This window comes from Coloeus monedula, assembly GCF_965178545.1.
Source record: "Coloeus monedula genome assembly, chromosome: 3".
In the NCBI taxonomy this organism is placed as follows: domain Eukaryota; kingdom Metazoa; phylum Chordata; class Aves; order Passeriformes; family Corvidae; genus Coloeus; species Coloeus monedula.
The window spans coordinates 112,397,548-112,419,173 of record NC_138783.1 but is presented as its reverse complement, the minus strand read 5'-3'; the positions used below and the strand labels follow the sequence as shown (position 1 = coordinate 112,419,173).

At 37.2% G+C, this 21,626-nt stretch overlaps 1 protein-coding gene across 3 annotated transcripts in view; it reads right to left on the bottom strand.

Moving 5' to 3' along the window:
* The window catches only part of USP9X (ubiquitin specific peptidase 9 X-linked), a 101,371-nt gene that overhangs the window by 55,328 nt on the left and 24,417 nt on the right, over nucleotides 1-21,626 (bottom strand). For all 3 annotated transcript variants that reach the window (XM_082277900.1, XM_082277901.1, XM_082277902.1), the window contains exons 3-13: nucleotides 19,956-20,101; nucleotides 19,576-19,655; nucleotides 15,523-15,635; nucleotides 14,990-15,208; nucleotides 13,662-13,777; nucleotides 13,169-13,420; nucleotides 12,953-13,091; nucleotides 11,237-11,389; nucleotides 7,364-7,468; nucleotides 5,638-5,844; nucleotides 4,725-4,861 (exon numbers count right to left, since the gene is read on the bottom strand). In XM_082277900.1, coding sequence (XP_082134026.1) covers nucleotides 4,725-4,861; nucleotides 5,638-5,844; nucleotides 7,364-7,468; nucleotides 11,237-11,389; nucleotides 12,953-13,091; nucleotides 13,169-13,420; nucleotides 13,662-13,777; nucleotides 14,990-15,208; nucleotides 15,523-15,635; nucleotides 19,576-19,655; nucleotides 19,956-20,101 — 1,667 coding nt within the window. The remainder of the gene's footprint in view (nucleotides 1-4,724; nucleotides 4,862-5,637; nucleotides 5,845-7,363; nucleotides 7,469-11,236; nucleotides 11,390-12,952; nucleotides 13,092-13,168; nucleotides 13,421-13,661; nucleotides 13,778-14,989; nucleotides 15,209-15,522; nucleotides 15,636-19,575; nucleotides 19,656-19,955; nucleotides 20,102-21,626) is intronic.

Below are 21,626 nucleotides of genomic sequence, written 5' to 3'. Positions count from 1 at the left end.
AAGTAAAACTCAAGACCATAGTGAAAGTACACTAGCCAATAATCACACTAATTATTTCAGTACTTAAAAAAACTAAAAACAGAATTTATTTTTTTCTAACAATAACTATGTGAAAAAATGTTGGTACAAGCAAAAAAAGCTGTTACACACAGCATACAACCTAAAAAACCCCAGAGAAGTTCAAGAAAGGAAATATCACAAATAAGTAATCAGACTAAGTTATTATCAAGACCTGACCAAAAACGCTGCTCTTAAACAACACTAGAAATATTCAGATGACAAAAGTAAACTGCAAAAGAAAACACAGAACTTGTGTCCAAGACCCACATGCCAAGAACACTATCAAATTCTAGAGCTTGGGGACTTATCACCTCTGCAGAACACTCTCAAAATGTCTCAACTGCTGTAGCTGTGGATCAGAGCAATGATCTTGACTGCATAAACCAGGCAAACAAGTGCTGCTCTTCTACGGTAAAGTGAGAAAAAAAGAAAACAAGGGGGTGTCAGGGGGAAGAGCAGCATTCTTCACTGCCACTCAGCTGATCCCATAGCCTGCCCTAAAGAAAGAAAAATTTAATTTCAGGATTGTTCTCCTTTCCTCCAATACTTAAAAAAGTCGACCTCAGAATTAGCTGAATGGATTACAAGCAGGAATTCCCATCCTTCCTGGGAAGCAGGGACTCCATACCACGTGGCCTACAGCACTCCGCAGCACTGCCACAGCTTTAGAGAACAGTGGGGAAGGCAAGAAATCCCAGTTCCAGCATCAGCTGACAGTGATCTGCAGCTGATAACCTCATTTCACTATAGATGTAACAGCAACAGATAAATTGATTCATTGGCCAAAGATCAGTGTCCATCTGGGTTTAAAAGACAGAACCCATCAACACTCTGCAATAACTTTGTTATCTGCAACCAACAGAATTTGGCCTGCTAAGCACTGTGGGTTTCAGAAGATTAAATTTCATAACATGCAGAATTTTCTAAAATGGTCTGAAAGGGGCACTTCAAACACAAATAGTGTTAAAAACACCCAAATACCCAGATATTTGTCAGAGAGAAAACAAAATGGATGGAAGCATGAAAAAAGAAAACATATAGGACTTCATATATTCAGAACATTCTCTGTTTTCACTTTAGAAACTTTCTAATTATGTTTCATTCCATCTCCACCAACCTCCTTACTCAGAATAAAACTGCAGCAAATCTAGCAAAAGACTGGATGTCTATTTTAGTGGCTACCCAAGATGTTACCTGTAGACAGAGAACTGCATTCACAAAGGGTAACGGTAAATAAGAACACTGATTATTTGGGAAGTACGTATTATCAAACAACTAAAGGCACAAACAGAACCAAGATGGAGTGTTTTGTGGAATCAAAGACACTGGAGCATGTATTTATATTCACAATATTATGCATTTGTATCAATCTCACACAGTACAGCAAAACCAAAGCTTTATCAGCAGAAGGCTACAATGTTTTGTGCTAGGTATTTTTTACTTCTCTCCTTTCTCAATCATGTGCACAAACAGTACATTTGCACACAGATTCATCTTGGTTAGCAACGACTTCTAAAAGCTTAATAACTGAAATAACTAGAGTTATGAGCTATGAGTTATAACAGTGATCGTGAGCAACGCTTCCGATGTTGTTTTGATCCACTGCTAGGATGGGCTTAAAGGCAAAATGATTGTCTTTAAGCACAGGAAAAAAAAGTTGATCTGATGTTTTCTAGTATTAAGGCAAAGTCTACATGCAACTGAAATTTTCTTTAAGCATCTAAGGTTAGACTAATATGATGTTGCCATTGGGACACAATCATTTAACTGTTAAAATTATTACACATTGGTTACTAGACACTCACTAATGTGCAGAAACTGAGGAGCTTCAAAAATTAAGTTAACACCAAAACTCATATTTTCATTGTGTTTATTCTAAATGTATACCAAAAGTCAATGTATAAAAAGAAAAAATAGCATTTTGAAAGGGATAACAAAGTATTCTGGATTATGAAAAAGGACATAGCTAGAATGCTTATTTGTTAGAAAAACACTGGTAAACTGGCAAAGGCAAAATTCCAAACAACTGAATTTAAATGGATTAAAAAGAATTATTTATCTGCACATATAACTCACCCAGTATAATACTACACATGTAACTCAGCTTTTGAAGATGACAGTTGTGCTACCTGAATAAATGCTATGTACCACTAAAAGAGTGCAGATTATTTGGATTAACAATCCAAATCGCAGCGACCAATCCCCACAAATTCTACTACTTCGGCTAAAAAGCGACTTGAAGCATCGTTGTTGCCTTAAAACACTAATGAAACCCCTGAATTCTCAGTGATCAGTTAATTCTTCTGGGCAAGTCATTTAAGAGACTGATCTTGTCCTACTCAGGTAGGTACAGGCCAAACTTAAGCATTTGATATTGGTCTACAGGAGGCTCTACCATCCAACACAGACAGAATTAAGATGATTCATTATCTGTAAACTAAAGGTCAGTATTTTGAGTAATGAAGTTGACTATTCCTAAGTATTAATAACCATCCTTGCACCCATAAGAGTCCTTGTACTTACATAAATATTATTGTCTGTTTGCAATTCTGGTTAAGCTGAAGTTCCTGACATGTAGCATTTCTTTGTGGTCAGGGAGCTAAATTTTGCCACAGCAATTGTATAACCAATTCATCACTTTGTTCAACTGCATGAATAACTAGCAACAATTAAAACCTCCCCCTCAAAAGAATTTCTACAGTGCCAATGGCAGAAGATAATTTATACATATTTTTGCCAAGAATCAGCAGCATTTGCTGATCTGGACTGAACTTTCCATTGCCAGTGCCAATCAGCTGACCCACCTCAGAAGAGTACCTTAAAGAATATGTGCTCTGTGACATGTTTTTGAGGCAATTGTCACAAACATCGGTTTGGACCTATTTTCACTCCAAATTCTAGAAGGATGGTAGAAATTAAAGTTTTTAGTCAGATAAGGTAAGCTGACAGTAAGAGGTATTGTATGCATGCATTGCAGTTTCCAAATTGTATCAACACAATAATAAGAGTTATGAGAAAATTCAGAGACTGGAAAGTCACTAATTTCAAAATGATGTTTTCACTCAGCAGGTTTCCCAGTCACCTGGGCAGTAATACCACCTGACTAAAACAACTCCCTCAACAGTTATCTTGCTAACAAAGGGTTCTCCACAGGAGGAAGCCTTTTTAAGTTACTTGATTAAAACTTCCAATTCCAAGTTTACTTTCCTGCCATATTTGTTTTCAAATTCTGCATAAAAAATGAGGTGCTATTACGTACTGCAATGCAGACTGCCCTGAAATCTGAGGAAGAGATGGTCAGACAAAAAAAGAGGAGAGACATTCAAGCCATCTAACTGTATACAGACCATATGGGAAACCTACACTTCCACAATCAAAAGAAGTTTGGTTCCTCCCAAGATTACTTCAGAGCAGAAACCTAAATCAGTGCCTTGAATGAGCTCTGCTTCAGTAATTACTTAAAGCAAAGCATCTTTGTTAAGGCACTGTGCTAAAAGCATTCAACTTGAATAACCAGGTAGCTTGATTTGCCTGGATCTTACAGCATGAAAAAGGTTAAGGATTCCAAGACACAGAAAACAGATTTTTCTGCGAATTAGCAAGTAACTTTGTGACCTTGTTGGATAAACCTCAATCAATCATTAATGTAAAACTGTAAAGGATTAAAATATACTGAAATTTTGAGAAGTATGTTGCAAACTAAATGAATAAAGAAAACTCCAAAAGCCAGGAATGTTTTATCACAGCTCCTGAAAATGGTATCAGTAAGAAGACAGTGTTGTGCAAACTGTGGCTTCTTTTCCTCAGCTTTCCCTGATTTGATCCTTCTTGTGAGCTGACTGTAACAGCAACACTGATTTGAATACTTTATCTGCTTAGAAGAATTAAAACAAAGCAATTGTGCAACACTGATAAGCCAACAATATTTTTCAGGAGTTTGTAAAAATTCTGACATGGATACAAATACTGTTAGGGGCTCAGTCTCAGCTATTTCTTACTAAGAAGACATTTAAAATAATTAAAATAATCATGTATACTTTAACAAGTCCAAACTGATAATGACTTCTCATTATTTCTTCCTTTTAAAAACAAACATCAAATGAACCCCCCACAAAACAAACAAAACCCTTCACCCCAATAAAAGAAATTCCACACACTTCTAATCTATTCCGTTCAGGAGAGAAAATCACTAGAGAAATTCTCCCAGACTACAAAGTCACCTTTGATTTCAAGCATATGAACTAGATGACCTGCAAGAATTTATCATCAAAGAACAAGGATGGGGGGGTGTGTTTGTGTGCATACGTGCATGCATACAGCCATATATGCACGTAAAACGTATTTATGCTTTGTAAGCTAATTCCATTGTTAGGCAGGGAAGTCCATGAATAACTGAAAAAGAAACTCAGATTTTCTACTAGACTACTGTTATAAAAATTATTAAAAGCATGTTCAAAGAAGTAGTTAACACTCTCTTACTGAACTTAGGTGTCTGAATTTTTGGAGATCATTTAAACACACTAAAAGAAACTAAAGAACATCTTCCAACGCAGGTTACAATTTTACCTAGTTTCCTGACCTCTTGTAAAAAAAACCTTACATTTGCATCATTCCAACCCATCCAACTTTTAACAGACAAAATTTTATCTGAATTCCATTCTTACCTCAAGTTCTGTGGTGCTTCACCAAACAAACTGCAAATTTCTCTAATTTGTTTCAGTGCAGGAATGACCCATTTGTCATTTGTGCGAAGTTCTTCTATAAAACGATCTATCCACTGGATCTTTTGTGTATCTCGATCCTTAAAGAACAGCAGTTTATAATCAAAATCAAGTATACTGCAGTGCTATCAGAATTCCCTTTCTTTGTTTCCAACACAGAACATACAAAGTCAAACAAATACTGGATCACCTGAGTTCTGAAGCATAAAAGCATAACAAGCATCTGAGCAGCAGCACTACATGCTGAAAGAAGCTACCAGGGTGTTAAAAACTCCCTGCACTCAAGCACTCAGTACTTATTTAAGAAGTGTTTAAATAATTTGCTCTCTCTTCTTTCATTTATTTCTACTCTCTGTTATAAAATATCAAGAAACAATGAGAAACTGTTTCTTGACTTAACAAGATGGAAAATGGATTCATTTCAAACCATAACAAATTACTACTCTGGCAGCCTTCCACAGAAGTTTGGGTGGGGAAGGAGAATGTCCAATATCTGAAAAGGATCTTGCTAGGTCCTTTCTAAAATTGTACAAGATAGATAAGGACTTACTGGCACAAAAAAACTCAACAAAACCCACTGAAACAAACTAACATGATTGAGTTTGGGAAAAAGCAAAGGGCGGGAGGCGCTGCTTTTCCTTTCTCCCTATTTATTTTGGTAGGGTTCTTTTCCAATTCTTCCGGTGTGCTAGTTACAGTATGTCACTGTGTCCTGTAACATTTCAAAAGTACCAGGATGTTGGTAGAACCGTACAAATTTATGTAAGTAACACTTTTGTTAAATTACCCAATACCTTGAAGTTTTCGTGGGGAATGGAAGGAAACTCCATGACTGATTTCATACTGGATTACTCACCTGTGAACAGCTGTAATCTAAGATTTTAATATGGGCACTAAGAGCCTGGTCCATGATATCAACTGGCACATCATCACTGTGAGCCAAATTCCATAGAAGATTCAGCACCTTGTGTGCCATCACACCATCCTTGTCATCCTCTGCAAGGCGACGAATTAACTCAAGCAGTTTCTCACGCTGTTTCTTACTTGCATTCGTCCAACTTGCCTACAACAATATTTTAAAAAATATTATAGGAGTCTTTTTTTAAAAATTCCACACATAACCTGCACTGTTAACAAACAATGCAACAATGAAGTGATGCAACTACATAAAGAACTTACTTCCACATTAATTCCTGTCATTAATAATAAAGAGCAAATTAGAGCAATACATAAGCCAGACACAACTGAAGAGCTCTTCTAGTATTTACAACTACAGCATATTCAACTTGAGGCTTAAAAAAGATGGCTCTTTGTTTCAAAGATCACAGATGGGCTTGTAAAAGTTAACATTATTACCACTGACAATTTCACCAACAATCAGACTGGACTCAGCTGTTTCTTTCAAAAGCTTTCATAAAACTCTGGTGCTTACACTTAAAATTATTTCTTAAGTAACTTATAACCACTACATAAGTAAAACTTTAGTATCACTCATGCCTCTGAATCTGACTGAAACAAGTCACCTGCATTAAATTAACCTTTTCCTATATAGCAATATAGGAAATATATATTCAAGATAACATCACTTCATATTCAACTCTCAAGGTCAGACACAGCAGTTTAAACACAGAATTTATGAGCACTACGCTCAGTATCTGAACTACAGAACGTTAGACCTACGTTCACCAAACTGCAGGACCACACAAAACAAAGCAAAACCATGTAAACCAAAATATGACTATAATGCATTTATCTAGAAAAAGAAAACAAGAGTCTACAAAGCTGGCTTGCATTTTCTAGTAGAGCAGACCATGTCCTAAAAGTGAAACAGTGGAACAAGCCAGAGAGCACCACTATTGGAAGCTGCAAATGTTAAATGCTATACATAAAAGCCAGTGAGTAACATAAACTTTCAGAAACTAGTTGCTTTGTCATTTCAAACAAATCACTATGTGTTTATAAACATTCAACTTTATCTTCCTGAGACTGTTTCATTTCGTATGTAAGCTAAACAGAGAGAAGTTATTACATGATAAAGAGGAAGTTGGGGGAGCAGGGAACGGAAGTCCTTGATCTCCTCTACTTAAAACATCAAAAGTAGCACTGCCCAGTAAACCTGACAAAACCTACTCTAGTGCCAGGAGAAAAAACATAATTTACTAAATCACCAACACTTCTTAATTTGGAACAAACGCAAAAAGGTATTTAAGATAAATAACTTATTTTATTTGGAAAATTCTATATTCCTGGCATTGCTAAATGTAACTTTAATACTACAGGCTTCAACAGACCTGCATTATCCTGAAGTGTTCAAACCAGAAAACAAAACTGTCTACTACTAAACAAACTTAAGCAGCCTTTGTTTTAGACAGGAAGTAAACAGAAAATCTCGCAAGGAGCGCTCATTAAAGAACAGCCTTTCTAGAACTAAGTATTACAGACTGTTGCTACACATTAAGAAGTCTTTTAACACAGAGACACTGAGCAAATCTAAAAGAAGTAGAAAGTAAGACTGAAAAAGCCACAGATTTACACACTTCCTCACAGCCCATTTCCTGAATACAGTCAAAACATGTAATTACCTTAAAACAATCAAACAGGTGATCAAGCTGTTCAGGAGAGAAATCCCAAGCTAATTTTGCGAGGAGATCATGTACATTTTTTACAATGGCTTCATGTTTTCCTGCCTGTCAGGAAGAAAAAATAAGAATCCACCAACAATTCATATTAAGTCAAGCAGCAAGACATTCTACATCATTTTTACAGGAAGACTGTTAGAGGTGGCCAGCTGAAAATCTGATGCTGTGGGAGCAGCACAGCACACTGAATACTTCACTGGCAATTCAAAATATTTAGATTTTCTTTTTAAGTGTAAGTATTTAAGTGTGCTTTGTGTGTGTCAGCACACAAGTATTTATTTAGAACATAAATACTGCAGCATCAAAATATTTATTTTTTTGTTCCTGCTACAAAATCAAGCTGGGATAGCTGACAATAAAATCTAAAATATTGTAACTTACAAACTGGTATTTTAATGTTTCGTGTGGGTTTTTATGGTTTGGGGTTTTTTAATAAGAAATTACTCAAAATCCACTTCTGAATTTCACTGAGGTGTTTTAAGGTGTAAACCAATTTTTAGTATTTCCACAATTTCTCAGGCTGAAGTACTTCCTTTGTGTTAGCGGATTCACAGACAACTAAAGCCTTCTATTACAAACAACTTGTTACCAGACAACGTTTTGAAATCCAGCAGCTTTTAAACTTACAAACCCAGCAATGAAACAACTAAGAACAAGATGCTGAGTTTTATATTAGACACAGTTTTAACTGAGAGTTTGTGTACATCCCAATTTTGACATTTAGGGAGGAAGACAATAAGGGAGGAAAAGTTAGTTCCATATAACTCCGAGCATGAAGAAAATTTTCTGCCCAGGCTGGAAAACACATCCTGTACTTTACATCTGCACTCAAAACCAAAAAATTGGGACTATGCGTATCAATAGCTGATTTACTGCAGAAAACTTTTCTCTAAGTGAGAAACAAAAAAAGCAAAACATATACCTAGAATACATATTCTGATGTAATTAATCTTGTACACTATTAAAAATACATGTATAAGCACTTTTGAAATTCAATTCCTACTAAAAACTTCCATAAGTAATTTAAAACCAAAACTAAAAACCAAAATCAGACTAATAGCTTTGTTACATGCTGTGCCTTAAATTCTTTATAGGGTGCCATAAATTTTTGTTTAAAAAAAAGTCGTTTTAAGTAGTAATGTTTGTTTCACATTATGGGTCAGATTGCAAGAGAAGGAATTACTAAACCCCTTTTCCACTTGACTTTGGAAAACATAATGTCATTTTTTTCCTCTTACCAAACCACTTCCTGGAGAGAAAGAAAAACTGAGAGTATGCAGGGCAGAAAGAGTATCTATAAGATAACAAATAAAAGGAGAAGTATGGCCAGCTCCTGGGGAGAGCAAGAAGAGCAAGAATAAAGTATAAAACAACCTTGGTTTGGGAGGTTTTTAAGAGATACAGGGAAGCCCTTAAGCACTGAAGAGTCTGGGGAAGCAGAACCAGACAGTGGGAGGAGGTAAGGAACCTGGTGTGTGACCTGCCAGCTTGCTGTGTGGAAACAGGGAAATGCCTGTAAAGTACCAATTAAATACCCCAGAACGTAAGTCATGAGACCTCAACCTCTGCCATTTTGCATCTTGTACAGCTGGATCTTTCCCTGCAACTCCAGAGGTTGCAACTTAATGCTTGCATTTAGAGACTTCCAACATTATTCTTTGAATCAAATACACCCCTATATTGTGAGCACTGGCTTTGTAAGGCATGAAAACACTTCAGAAAATTAAAACTTAGGTCATCTTCTAAAGGCAAAAGCAGAATGATTACATTACCTTTAGTAATACTAAGAGTCTTAGGTGCATGCTCACCCTCTAAACCCAGGCAGAAACACAAGTGCTCGAGCCTGAAAGCAAAACCTCCCCACTGCTGCACTGAAGCTGAGCTAAAATAGCCTGTTATATAAAACTACACAGTAAATCAACTCCTCACTACCGAATTTCATGCCCCAGCTGCTCTTAGGAGCAGTCATTTAATAAGAACTTCTAAAAACTACTATACACAGGGAGTAGTGAAGTAGGTGAAAATCATTCTGTATTAGCAGATTTTGGTATTTTCAATTTTTAGTCCATTATAGTCCCATGGTTAAAGCCACAGTGAAACCATCTACCTGAATAAGTTACTTTCACACAAAAAAAATACAGGACAAAACTACAGCAGGAGCAGTGCAGTAGCCACCTACTTGAAAGCGTAAGAAGTGAGCAGAGCAAGTTGGGTATTTAAGAACATGGAACATTTCTTCTGAAATTACTCCTATTTATGCCTAATTTTTTTTTCAACTGTTGGGGTGGACCCATTTTTTAAGGGTTGGACACATATTCACATTTTTCTGGAAGGGTAGAAAGTTTGACTTACTCTAGCTTATCCATATATCCTATTTCCAAGCACTAGGAGCAAGGTAATTGCTTGGAATACTTTTTCCCCGCAAATTTCAGACTTTTTAATCCTCCTATTAAAAGTGAGGCTCTAAAATAGGTAAAATAAGCCTACTAACAGCAAACTGACCTCTCAAGATCTTCCCCCCCCACCCCCAGGTATCTTGCAGTCTGGAAAGATCTACAGACCACAAGCTGAAAACCAACAGTATGATTCCAGACCTTATTTCAAGTAATATTCAAGTGTATTGCTGTGCTACATGATGAAATTTTCTTAACAGGACTTTGGGATAATAAGAAAAAACTGTATTGATTTTCAGTCTGTGCAGTTACTGCCACGCTGGAATTGAAGTCTGGGCATGATAAAGTTATTTACAACACCAGAGATCTCAAGTCAACCCTCCCCTACATCACCTGCAGGCCCAAGTGTTTTAAATGTAACCTGAAGATAAGTGCACTAAAGCAAAACTGTTACAGTCTCAGAACAGCATGAACACATGTAAACTGTGTTACCCAAACCCCTATTAGCCCTTGCCCTGCTATAACCCAGCTGGCAACTGAGCACCACAGAGCTGCTCACTCACTCTCCACGCCACAGTGGGATGGGGGAAGAGAGTCAGGCCGGAGAAAGTGAGAAAACCCATAGGTTGAGATAACATAGTTACTACAGAAGCTACTATGAAGAAATTAAACTCTATCCCTGACCAAACCCATACAGCCCTCCCTCCCTGTCTTGGGAAGTTAGCCTTCCCACACTTGAAAGACTGGCCTGAGGACTTGTACAATCAGAGTTTCACTACCCATTACTTATGTTTCTATCCTAATTTTTTTTTATTTGCTATATACTCAGTAATTCTTAATGATTTCGTCTCTCCAGCTGCCCATTCTGTGTGTTAAACTCATGCAGCCCACAACTAGGAAGCCCAGCCCCTACAGTCATGTAAGTAAAAAAGTCAATATTGCACAATTTGTAATTTTTCAAATGTAATTCTTGCAACACAAAGGAAAGAACTTGCAGTTAAACAATTTCTGGAACAGCCATTATTATAAGTCCTACTAATCACACTCTGCCCAGGAAAAACTTACACAACTGTGGGGAGCTCAGAGACCACCAACACATATTTCTTAATGCATTTTAAAACACTATGCTATCACATATCATGTCTTTGCTCAGTGTTGAAGGTCCCTTAATACTTAAAAATTATCATCTCTGCACCGTGTTCTCAACTGTTCCCTTAGGCTTTACATATACATGTAGCTTCCACTGGAGACATTTGAGATGACAATTTTGAGCTCCAGGACTCCAAAGAGGAACACCATTTCATCTAAATTTTTTCTTTAGCTTTGTCTAACACAGAGCAGAAGCAGCCCAGGCTCTCTTCTAAACATGACATACAAGGAGATGCCTCCTGTGCAGCAGCAGAAAAGCAGCTGAATTATTTACCTGTGCAGCCCAAATGTTGTCAAGATCCTGCAAAGTGAGAGCTTTCTCTTTGATGACAAACCGGAGGATTTTCTCTAGTTTTTCTACATATTGAGGTTGATGAAGACTATCTCTTAATACAATTGATAAAATGTTGTTCTGCTGGATCCATTCCTGAATATAAAAAGAAAGTAGTGCCATCTCAAATTATTCAGGCGCCATCATTAATATTTAAACTACAAAACAAAAATCTAACCTGTTACAGATGAAAAAAGATGAAGCACAAGAGGAAAGTTTTTATCTCTAACTTTAATTTCCTCTCAAAAAAAAAAATCACCATTTAAAATAATCCAATATATTATTGGATTATTACTGGAATCCTCTTCACTGTAATATCTTAGGGGGAATTTTTTTTCAGGCATATTAAAATCATGAACTCAGAGCATAAAAATTTTCAAACAATTTCAAACATAAGAAGCCAATGTGAAGAAGAGTTAACTCTTCTATTCAAGAAACAAAATTTTTATCTTCCAATTCACAGTCATTAAGTATCAAAACCAAGTTGTTTAAGACAATTCTAACTTTGCCGGTACACCTACTGCATATCCCATAAAAAGGACCTAAGCAAGGACTGAAATATAAAGAAGATTAGATTATTTAAGTACTGCCACTTATAGGGGTTTTGAAATGCTTCTAACTGAATCAGAGGCAAATATTCAAGCCATATTTAAGGAGATGCAATTTTCTCAGTGGTGTCACAGACACGGTCAGACCGCTTTGTTCCAAGTGAAGCAAAGCAGGATGTGCTCTGAGCACTAAAAGAGAAAACAAACATCCACAGCATCATAATTTCCAACTATGTCCTTGATTAGACTTACAATATTCAAGCTGGTCTCATGAAATAATGAAATCTAGAAGTTTTCAACTAAAAACACAGGCCTTGTATGAGATGCCAAACTGTAGGGAACATGTAAAAAAGAGACCTATTTCCTCCTATTGCTTTAAAATGTCAAAACTGCAGTTATTCTTTCTTGTCAGATGTCCTTTTGTATTACAAACTTCACAACAGGTGGCCAGTCAGAAAGATAGGGCAGAACAATGTAAAAATCACTTAACACAATGAGATTTCACAAAGATTAAGAGAAAATAGTTCTTATTTTAATTTTATAATTGCTCATTTTCATAGTTCCCTATACATACATTCAAGAAACAGTATTCAAAATACAAAAATATTAAAACAAAAATGTGGTATCTAGAACTTTCTGTACCAAAGCTTTCAGTTTCTGAAATGTGAGAAGCAGAGTGGACACTTAGAACTCTTGTCAGAAAAAGCTGAAGCGCAAAACCCAGACTAAATCCTTATTTAAATGACCATTAAATTTCTAGTTACTGTGGCACTGAAGTTGCAAATGAATCAGACTTGTTTTATCTAGGTTTCTCTGGGTTTTTTAAAACACTACATAAAACCTGCACTACTCAAGGATCCATTTTTGAGTCATGTTTTCAGCAGCACTGAAAAGTAATTCTCAACAGCAGCTTTGACACAAATACAGCATTTTTTCACAGAAAGGCTACTATTAAAATGCTTTATTACCACTACATGATACCTAATGTTTCTAACACTATATGAAAATAGACAGTGTGTGCTGGATCCACAATATAGAGCTACTTCTCCAGTTAGAGTACTAAGGAGAAACAAAATCTATGCAATGAACTTCACTGAAAAGGAGCACTTACTGCCATTCTTTCAGCTGTGAGCCACTCTTCCTCTTCAGGATTACCATGTCGATGAGTGTAGTATGACACACTGGATATTACTTTGTTAACTTCATTTAGTGCATTCATTTTACCATTGAAAGAGGAAATTTGTAACAACCTGTGAGAAAAACTGAATGTAAGAAGTGTGGAAAAAAATGTCACCAGTGGCATATTATATTAGGAGTAGCATCTTACCTAAGTATCATTTTTAACCTAAATATTTCTAAATTTTTTACAGTTTCTTCTTGTCCTGGAACTCTTGAAGCTAAGTTCTTTAGAGATTTGATTATCATTGACAGAGCATCATTTTTGGCTTCATTCTTTGCTTCTTTTTTCAGTTCATCATCTGTTAAATTTTCTAAAAACTGTGGAACCATTTCTATAATTGGAAGGAAGTATTTCTTCACTGTATGTAATGTTAAAAATTCAAAACATTGTCCAAATGGCCTAAAAAAGAAAGAAAAAAGGGTGTCATAATCAGTAGACATGCATATAATAAGGTGTAATTAATTCAAGAAACTCATATCTACTTAGAAGCACATGAAATGGTGAAGGCAGACACAACCAGCTAAGAGATGCAGTGAAAGGAAGTGCTTCAATGACAGTCCAAGCTTTCTGCTAACATAGTATTTTATACTGAGTCCAACTTTTCCAAATGCATAAATCATTATTTAGAAAAAAAACTTACTTGATGAGAGCTGCAATGATCTGAACATTCAATGCTGATCCACTCATGAATCGATCATGCAAGATCTGAAATCCATTTAATGTGCCAAACTTGTTGATAAGATCTACTAGCCAACCCTGCAATAAAGCAAAGTTATTTTCTGATATTTACAATGTACCATCTAGAAATATTTTCAAGTACCTGTTAATAACAAAATTTGCTTTTAAAAAGTCTTTACACAATAGCTTACATACTCAGTTTTAAGGAAATGCTCAGAAACAGGCAACAAGATCTCTTCTGTTATCATGTCAAAGAGCCGGTGCTGTATATGAGCTACTCAAAGAAATTTATCAAACATATAGGAATAAAATTGACTATAATTTAGGTCCAGCTTTGGCTGCTATATTATTACAGAAAGTCTGACAGTTCTGGTATTTTTTCTTTGCTCTGGATGCAATAATGCCAAATATAAAAACATTAAGAATGCAAAGTAACATTCTTCTAAACACAACTAGCATTGGAAGGGGAGCCCTTTTTTTACCTTTAGTTCTTTTAAGTCAATAGTCAGCAGTTCTACTAAAGAAAAAGAAAATATAAAAAAACTAAAATATGTATATATATAATTCAGTTAGCTCCTGAAGTCTTATCAATATTATCTGGAGATCAATTCTGAAAACTTCAGACTCAAGAACCAGAATGGATTACTAATCTTCACTTCCAGTTAAAAAAATAAAACAACAACAAAACCAAAAGCCCAAGAAACCACAACTACAAAAACAAACAACAAAAAAACCCAAACAAACAAAAAACCAAAACCAAACCTTCAACATCCCCCCAGAACCAAACCAAACCCACCAAAAAAACCACACTGACAGTAGTATCTCATGTCCAATTATAAACATCTCTTCAACCATTGGAAACTGTAAGGAAGAGAAAATTCCTACTTTATCACATAATCCCCTCCTCAAAATGTGTCGCCTACAAAATCATGTTAAGTGAGAAGGTAAATCCATCAACTGGCAAATGCAAGCAAGCCAATTAACACAGTAGGAATGGCATTCCAACAGAGTTGTGCCAGCTTACCACAGAAACACATGACACAGTCTGATAGTGGACCAAAGACAGGAAGAGTTAGAAAGGGGAATGTACATTTCCCCTTCTAAGCCAGGGGAAATCAGGAGTCTAAGCAGGAGTCTCTAATCAGGAGTCATAAGCAGCAGAACACCTCAGTGATAGAGAGAATGAAGAGGGCTTTTTCTCCATGCTCTAAAAACACTTCTCTACAGCTCCTGTGTCATTATGTAACACTGCACAGAATAAAATACACAGGTCTGAAAAGGTTTTCATACCTTTGGTGATCGTGGGTCAGGAGGACGGGCATAAAGTTCATCTTCAGCGAGCTGGACTCCTGCAGGAACTGTTTCTGAGGGACGAGTACCATTGTATAGATGGAATTTGCAGTGAGGATTTAAGGCCATGGCAAGAAGTTCAAGAAGGGGAAACCAATCTTGGGACAGCTTGGCCACACAGAGTTCCACTAGTCGATGAGTGTTGTTAATAATACATCTCTGTTAAGAAAGAAAACAAACAAGTAAGAACATGGCAGGGGACAGACTCAGAACATATATGGTTCCAGTCCTCCTCAAATCATCTCTCATGTTCTATTTCCTTCCAAAACACTGCAGGCAATAAAGTGAAAAAATGACAGAAAGGTGTTTCCCCACTGCCCATCCAGATCCATGTATACAAGAGTTTTCTCACAGCTCACTACTGAGTTTCAAAGATTAGATCCAGCTTTTACAGTCTCCCCCTAATCACAAAGGCAGACTCCTTCCTTCTTTAAATAACTATGCTCTTCAGAAACACAACTTTAAAAACTCACATGAATCTCAAACTTCCAGCCGCTCACTGCCTCGTCTGTAAGGATTTTTGTGAAGGATATTGTTAACCCATCTCGAAAAAATCGCTGGCATGCTTCACTTTTGACATCAAGGCCTATTTAAAATAAGAAAGAACAACAAAGTATTAGACATGGAATTTCATTAGTTGTTACATGAACATTTTAAATGCTGAAAGCAGATTTGGTGTGCTGGTGTTGGTTTCCTCTCAGTAGCTCATACAGGGCTGTGTTTTGATTTGGGCTGGAAACAGTGTTGGTTAACACAGGGATGGTTTTTTTTACTGCTGAGCAGCGCTCACAGATCCGAGGTTTTCCTGCTTCTCACACCACCCTGCCAGGAAGTAAGCTGGGGGTGCACAACGATTTGGGAGGGGACACAGTCAGGATAGCTGAGCCCAAAGAACCACAGGGGTATCCCAGACCATATGGTGTCATGATCACCCTATAGAGCTGGGGAAAGAAGGAAGAGGGAGATATTTGAAGTGAAGTTGTTTGTCTCCCCAAGCCACCATGTGATGGAGCCCTGCTGTCCTGGGGATGGCTGAACACCTGCCTGCCCATGGGAAGCGGTGCATGAATTCCTTGGTTTGCTCTGCTGGCACACAAGGCTTTTGCTTTACCTGTTCAACTGTCTTTATCCCAACCCATGAGTTTTTTAACTTATGCCCTTCTGATTCTCTCCCCCATCACAGCAGAGGGGCACTGAGCTGTGTGGTCCTTAGTTGCTGGCTGGGGTTAAATCACAACATTTGGACTTCAAAGGTATTTTGTTTAAAGTTTCAGAATTGATTTTAAACAAGTCTTGGATGAAAACAAACTTACATAAGCTTAAATGGACAAAAAACTTGATGGATTAATATTCTAGTAAAGCCATCTCAAAAAATTACACTCCTTTACACAATTTTTGAATTGTTTTTAAAAATGTGTGATCTGGATTGCATTTTTCCCCCCATGTTTACAACAGGCTTTGATAGATACACTAGCAAAAATAACAACAAATACAATCTTTATCTTCCATTCTTTTTTGGAAGTGAGTGAAGAGGGGTAAAAATAACCATTTCAAAAAAATGCAGAAGATACAGCTTCAGTAAGGAACTCAGTAGTGGTCCCATAGAAATGCAGACAAATCATCTTGAGAGAAATGGAGATGGTCTTTGAGGGTACTGGAAACAACTCCCATTACTGGGCTGCCTAACTTTTGGATGCATATGTGCCCATGCACATACAAATTTAATTTTTTTTGTCACTAGGGCCTACCTCTCTTTCCCACTCTGTGCAATTCATCAAAAACACAGATTTGGGATCGAGTCTGAAGGTTTATATTGTGTAGTGAAATCTCATTTCAGTTTAAGTAAGGTATAAATTCCAAAGTTGCCTTGTATCTTGCTTGTGTGTGTTACATTGGAAAGTTCTGGCAGCATGTTAAAAACTAAGTGTAAATATTAGGAGCAATAAAATCCTTTTGAAATAAAGACTGGAGAATATTCTTGCCTATAAAAAAACCAAAACCCTAAAATAAACCATTTTTTTATCTTCGAAATTTATAGCATCCAATTCACTATGACACTTATTTCTGGAGCAAATCTCATTACTGAAAATACTCCATAAGTATTAAAGAATTATTGTGAAGATAAACATCAGTCTAGCTATTAAATGCTATTTTTCAAATAGGTTTTCTTCTATTAGCAAGTAACTCCAGACTATCTGTTGATAGTTGCATGGCTCATTGTTTAACAAAGAATAATGCAAGTCACAGTCTAACAGGATTCACACTACTCTGTCAAATTTGCTCCTTTCACTTGAAGGTGGTAATGCTGACACTTCGTTCTCATATGTACCTTCAATTAGTTCAGTTATGTCCCTTTCAATTGTAGTCCCTGAAAAGATTTAAAGATGATGCAAATACCACTCTCATTTTATAGCGAGGGTCACAAAGAAGCCATTACCCTGCAGTCACTCCAGACTGCTGATAGCCATTGGCCATGTCAGGAATAAAAGCTATTTAAGAGCCCTCATCACAAGAAAATGGTGCTTGACAAAAACATGTAGAGGGGTCTTTCTAGGTTTTGTTGCTTCACAATTTAAATAAGATACAGTGAGAAATACAGAGTTTATGCAGTTCAAAAGCTGGTTATTTTTCAATTTATCCTTTCAGTTCCTCCTTTTGGAAACAGATCTTGTCAGAATATGAAAAATTCCCATAGACAGGTAGCAAGGAGTCCAATTCTGGATGTTACTGACATAATGGAGCACAGTTTAATCTATTAAGAAATGTACACAACAGAACCATTTCTATTACTTCTCTATATATACCCCACTCTCAAACAGTGTCTGCCAAGCTCTGATCTACCAAAACAGTGTCAGTTACACCAAGTTACACCCTATCATATTCCCTGGGAACTGGAAGTTATTTAAAAAGAACCATGGTAGCCATCATGTAACTTCAAGTTGCAAAAAGACCCCCGAAAACTAGGATGTAGCTGTAAAGGTAACACACTAAACAACAACTTATAAGAGCTTTCCTTGTTTTCTCCTTATTCAATAATCCTTGCATACACACATGGGAATTCATCTAGAGGGTAGGAGGAAACACAATTAAGTAGCAACGCAGAAGTACTTTTCAGAATTGCACACCACCAACTTAAAAATCAAAGTGCAAAAGCATACAAATACATTTCCACTGTTTTTCACAACTTCAAGAGGAAAAATAAGCTTTTTGGGGGGGGAACTTTCAACTAAGCCTGATGCTTTGGGGAAGTACATTGATGTCAGGAGTAGCTAAAAATCTCATTCTGCTCTTATTGCTTCACTGCATTGACAGCTTTTAGGTTTTGGGTTTTTTGGGGTTTTTTAAAGATGACTTAACAGCTGGCAGAACATACATCTCCTCTCTCACAAATCACAAGCAGATAATTCCTTTTTACTGCACTGTTCCAACAATGCAGACACAAAGGTGGCTACATTTTCTTTTGAAAAGCTGGCTTTTTTTTTGCTTCAGAACAGATGTGATCCCTTCAACATCCTACACTTGCCTGAGGATTCCTGCCAGACCAAGCTACACACAAAGCCACCAATTCCAAGCACAACTACAGCTGATAAATCAGTGTTGGCAACAGTGTATCATTATCCTATGCCAGATCACAAGGTTGCACCCTAACTTTTGGTTCTCCACAGAGTGCTCCAAAGCAAAAAACACTTAACAATCAAGATAACCCAGAATATCAGGACCACAATCACCTTTTTAGTCTTAAAGCTGCCTAAGAATAACATTTATTAACATGGAAATGAAATCGTCCTGGGCCAGCACCTATGCAGAAGAAAGAGCAGGCACTTTGTATGACACTATATTTGAAACACAACGAGCTCGTAAGTGCAGATATCCAAAAAAATTATTTTGATGTAACTTCCGCTATTACTCAAGCACAAGGAACCTCCCAGGAGAACAGAACTTTCCAGAACAGATGACAAACTTGTCAATCTGACCAGTACAAATTAACAAACACATACACAGTCCTGATAGGGAACCCTCCTACTCCCAAGTCAGACACAGCAAGCACTGGTAGGACTATTAGTCTAAGCCATGCTGCTTAAAATGCTAACTTTTCTCTGATACTCTTAGAAGTATATGTGTGCAAATCTGAAGAAAAATTTATGGCAAGACATTTGAAAACTAGACTAGAAACTTAGTTAAGAACAAATAGAATTCTTTGAGTTTTAGCATCTGCTATAAAGACCAAACCCACTAGGTCTGATATCAAAGTGAATACAGAAAACAGGTATGACAGGAATGACAGGATTTTTATGTCTGTGAGCTTATTCGACTTCCCTACTCGGGCTAAGGCACCTATTTCTAACTACATTAATGGCTTTTTTAAGGTTCTTATCTGTGAAGATTTGGCATAGCACTCTGACACAATCTTCAAAACCAGGGCTATAACAGAAATTATTAACAATTTTTAAGCCTTCACCAGGGATTCTAAAGAAGAAGAACAAGTTTTACACACCAATCTAATAATGAAATGTCTTCCAGCTTACCTTTTTTACTTAGGTCAATAGCAGCTTCTAGAAGAACTTCTAATTCCCCCTTCGGCAATACAGGAACAACCCATCGAGGCCTATATTCAGAAACAAACAAACCCAATTTCAGTTGTGCTTCTGAAAAATCAAGAACTCTTGCCCCATTGTAATGCTTTTAATATAGGCTCAGGAAACAGATTTTTAAATGCCCTGGTGAGTATTACACTGACCAACCCAAACAAAAACTCATTCTGCTTGAAGCCTCTTTCTCTTTACAACTTTAACCCAACAAAAAAAGCATTTCAAGAAGTCCAGTGAAACAAAGATACAAAAATTCTGATTCCACTATCAAGATATTTGCACAAATCATCTACACCTTGTCAAAAGTGTGAAAATACCTGTTGATCATGTCATCCAACTTTGCCAGGTCTGTGTGTGGAAATGCAGGCTCCTCATCTTCAAGCTGGGGTGGAGCATCAGCTTGGCCCTGCTCATCAGGCGGGGTAGCTGGGGAGTTCTCATTGGAAGAATCAGGTGAAGAAGTCTAAAATTGGGATGGAAAAATACTTTAAATACTGCCTGTACTTGTGTGCCACTTGTTTTGGCATTTTTCCTTCCTAATGTATGCCAAAGAATCATCTCAAGTACATATCAATATAAAATAATTTGATTTCAGATTTATTAACAAAAAACAGAGCATAAAATGTGCTATATTCTTTCTATGTTGGCAGTTTAAAAATCAAGCTACTTTCCCAGCAAGGGAAGTGGGGTTTTTTTGGTAATAGCTTCTACTGTCGGCAGAACATGTTCCAGACTGTGAAAAAAATACACTGAAGCTCCAGTTTTTACAAATCTTGTCCAGAGAAGTTGATTATTAGAGACATAGTTTTCAACAAAAGCACAGAGGAAAACAATCATGGAAAACATCTTCTTAAAGAGTTTGTTAAAAATGAGTGACCTACTACTATAACCATCTACTAATCAACCTTGAAGAACATGATTGTTAAATCCATTTTGATGGGACATGCAAAACACAACACATTTTTCAGATGCCACTTATTATTCATTAACAGAAATAGTATGAACTGACAATAATAATGGCTCAAATTGGAAGAGCAAGACTTAGGAAGACGAAACCTCAAGAACGTTTTTCACCTGCTGTACCAAATCTGCTTGGGAAGGAGTGTTATTTTCTTCACAGCAGCCTGTAGGGTGCTGGGTTTTGGATTTGTGACCAAAACAGCACTGGTAACACAGCAGTGTTTTATCTGTTGGTTAACAGGCACAGATTCAAGGCCTGTTTTTCTCTTTGGTAACTCCTGTCAAAACTCAGACATAGGCAGGAGATACCATGAGCTGGAAGCAAGGAAAAGCCACCTGGGATGTTGTCAGAGTACGAAGAAATGCAGTGAGGAAGGCCAAGGCTCACCTGGAATTAAACCTGGCTAAGGATGTCAAGGCTAACAACAAGGGCTTCTTCAAATACATCACAACCAAAATAAATGCATGGGAAAATGTGGTCCTGTTGCTGCTTCAGCCAGGAGACTGGGGAGGAGATCTAGAGGAAGGAAGTTTCTTTTGGTTGGGAAGACTGGGTAGAGACCATGTAATTAAACTTCATATCCACAGGCCCTGGTGGGATGCACCCACAAGTGCTGAGAGAAGTGCTGGAACCATAGTGAGGCAGGAGAGGTGCCTGAGGGCTGGAAGAAAGCAAATGTCACCCCAGTCTTCAATAAGGGCAAAAGGAGGACCCAGAGAACTACTGGACAGTCAGCCTCACTTCAACCCCTGGAAAGGTGATAGAACAGCTCACTCTGGAGGCCACCTCCACTCACATGGAAGACAACATGATGATCAGGAGAGGTCAGCATGGATTCACTGAAGGTAAGTCATGCTTGGCCACCCTGATTACCTTCTACGATGAAACAAGTTCAGTAGTCCGAAAGAACTACCTGGATGGATGAGGGGAGAGCAGGGGATGTTGTCTGCCTTGATTTCAGCAGGGCTCTGACACACTCTCACAGCATCCTCATTCACAAACTCAGGAGTGTGGATGGGATGAGTGG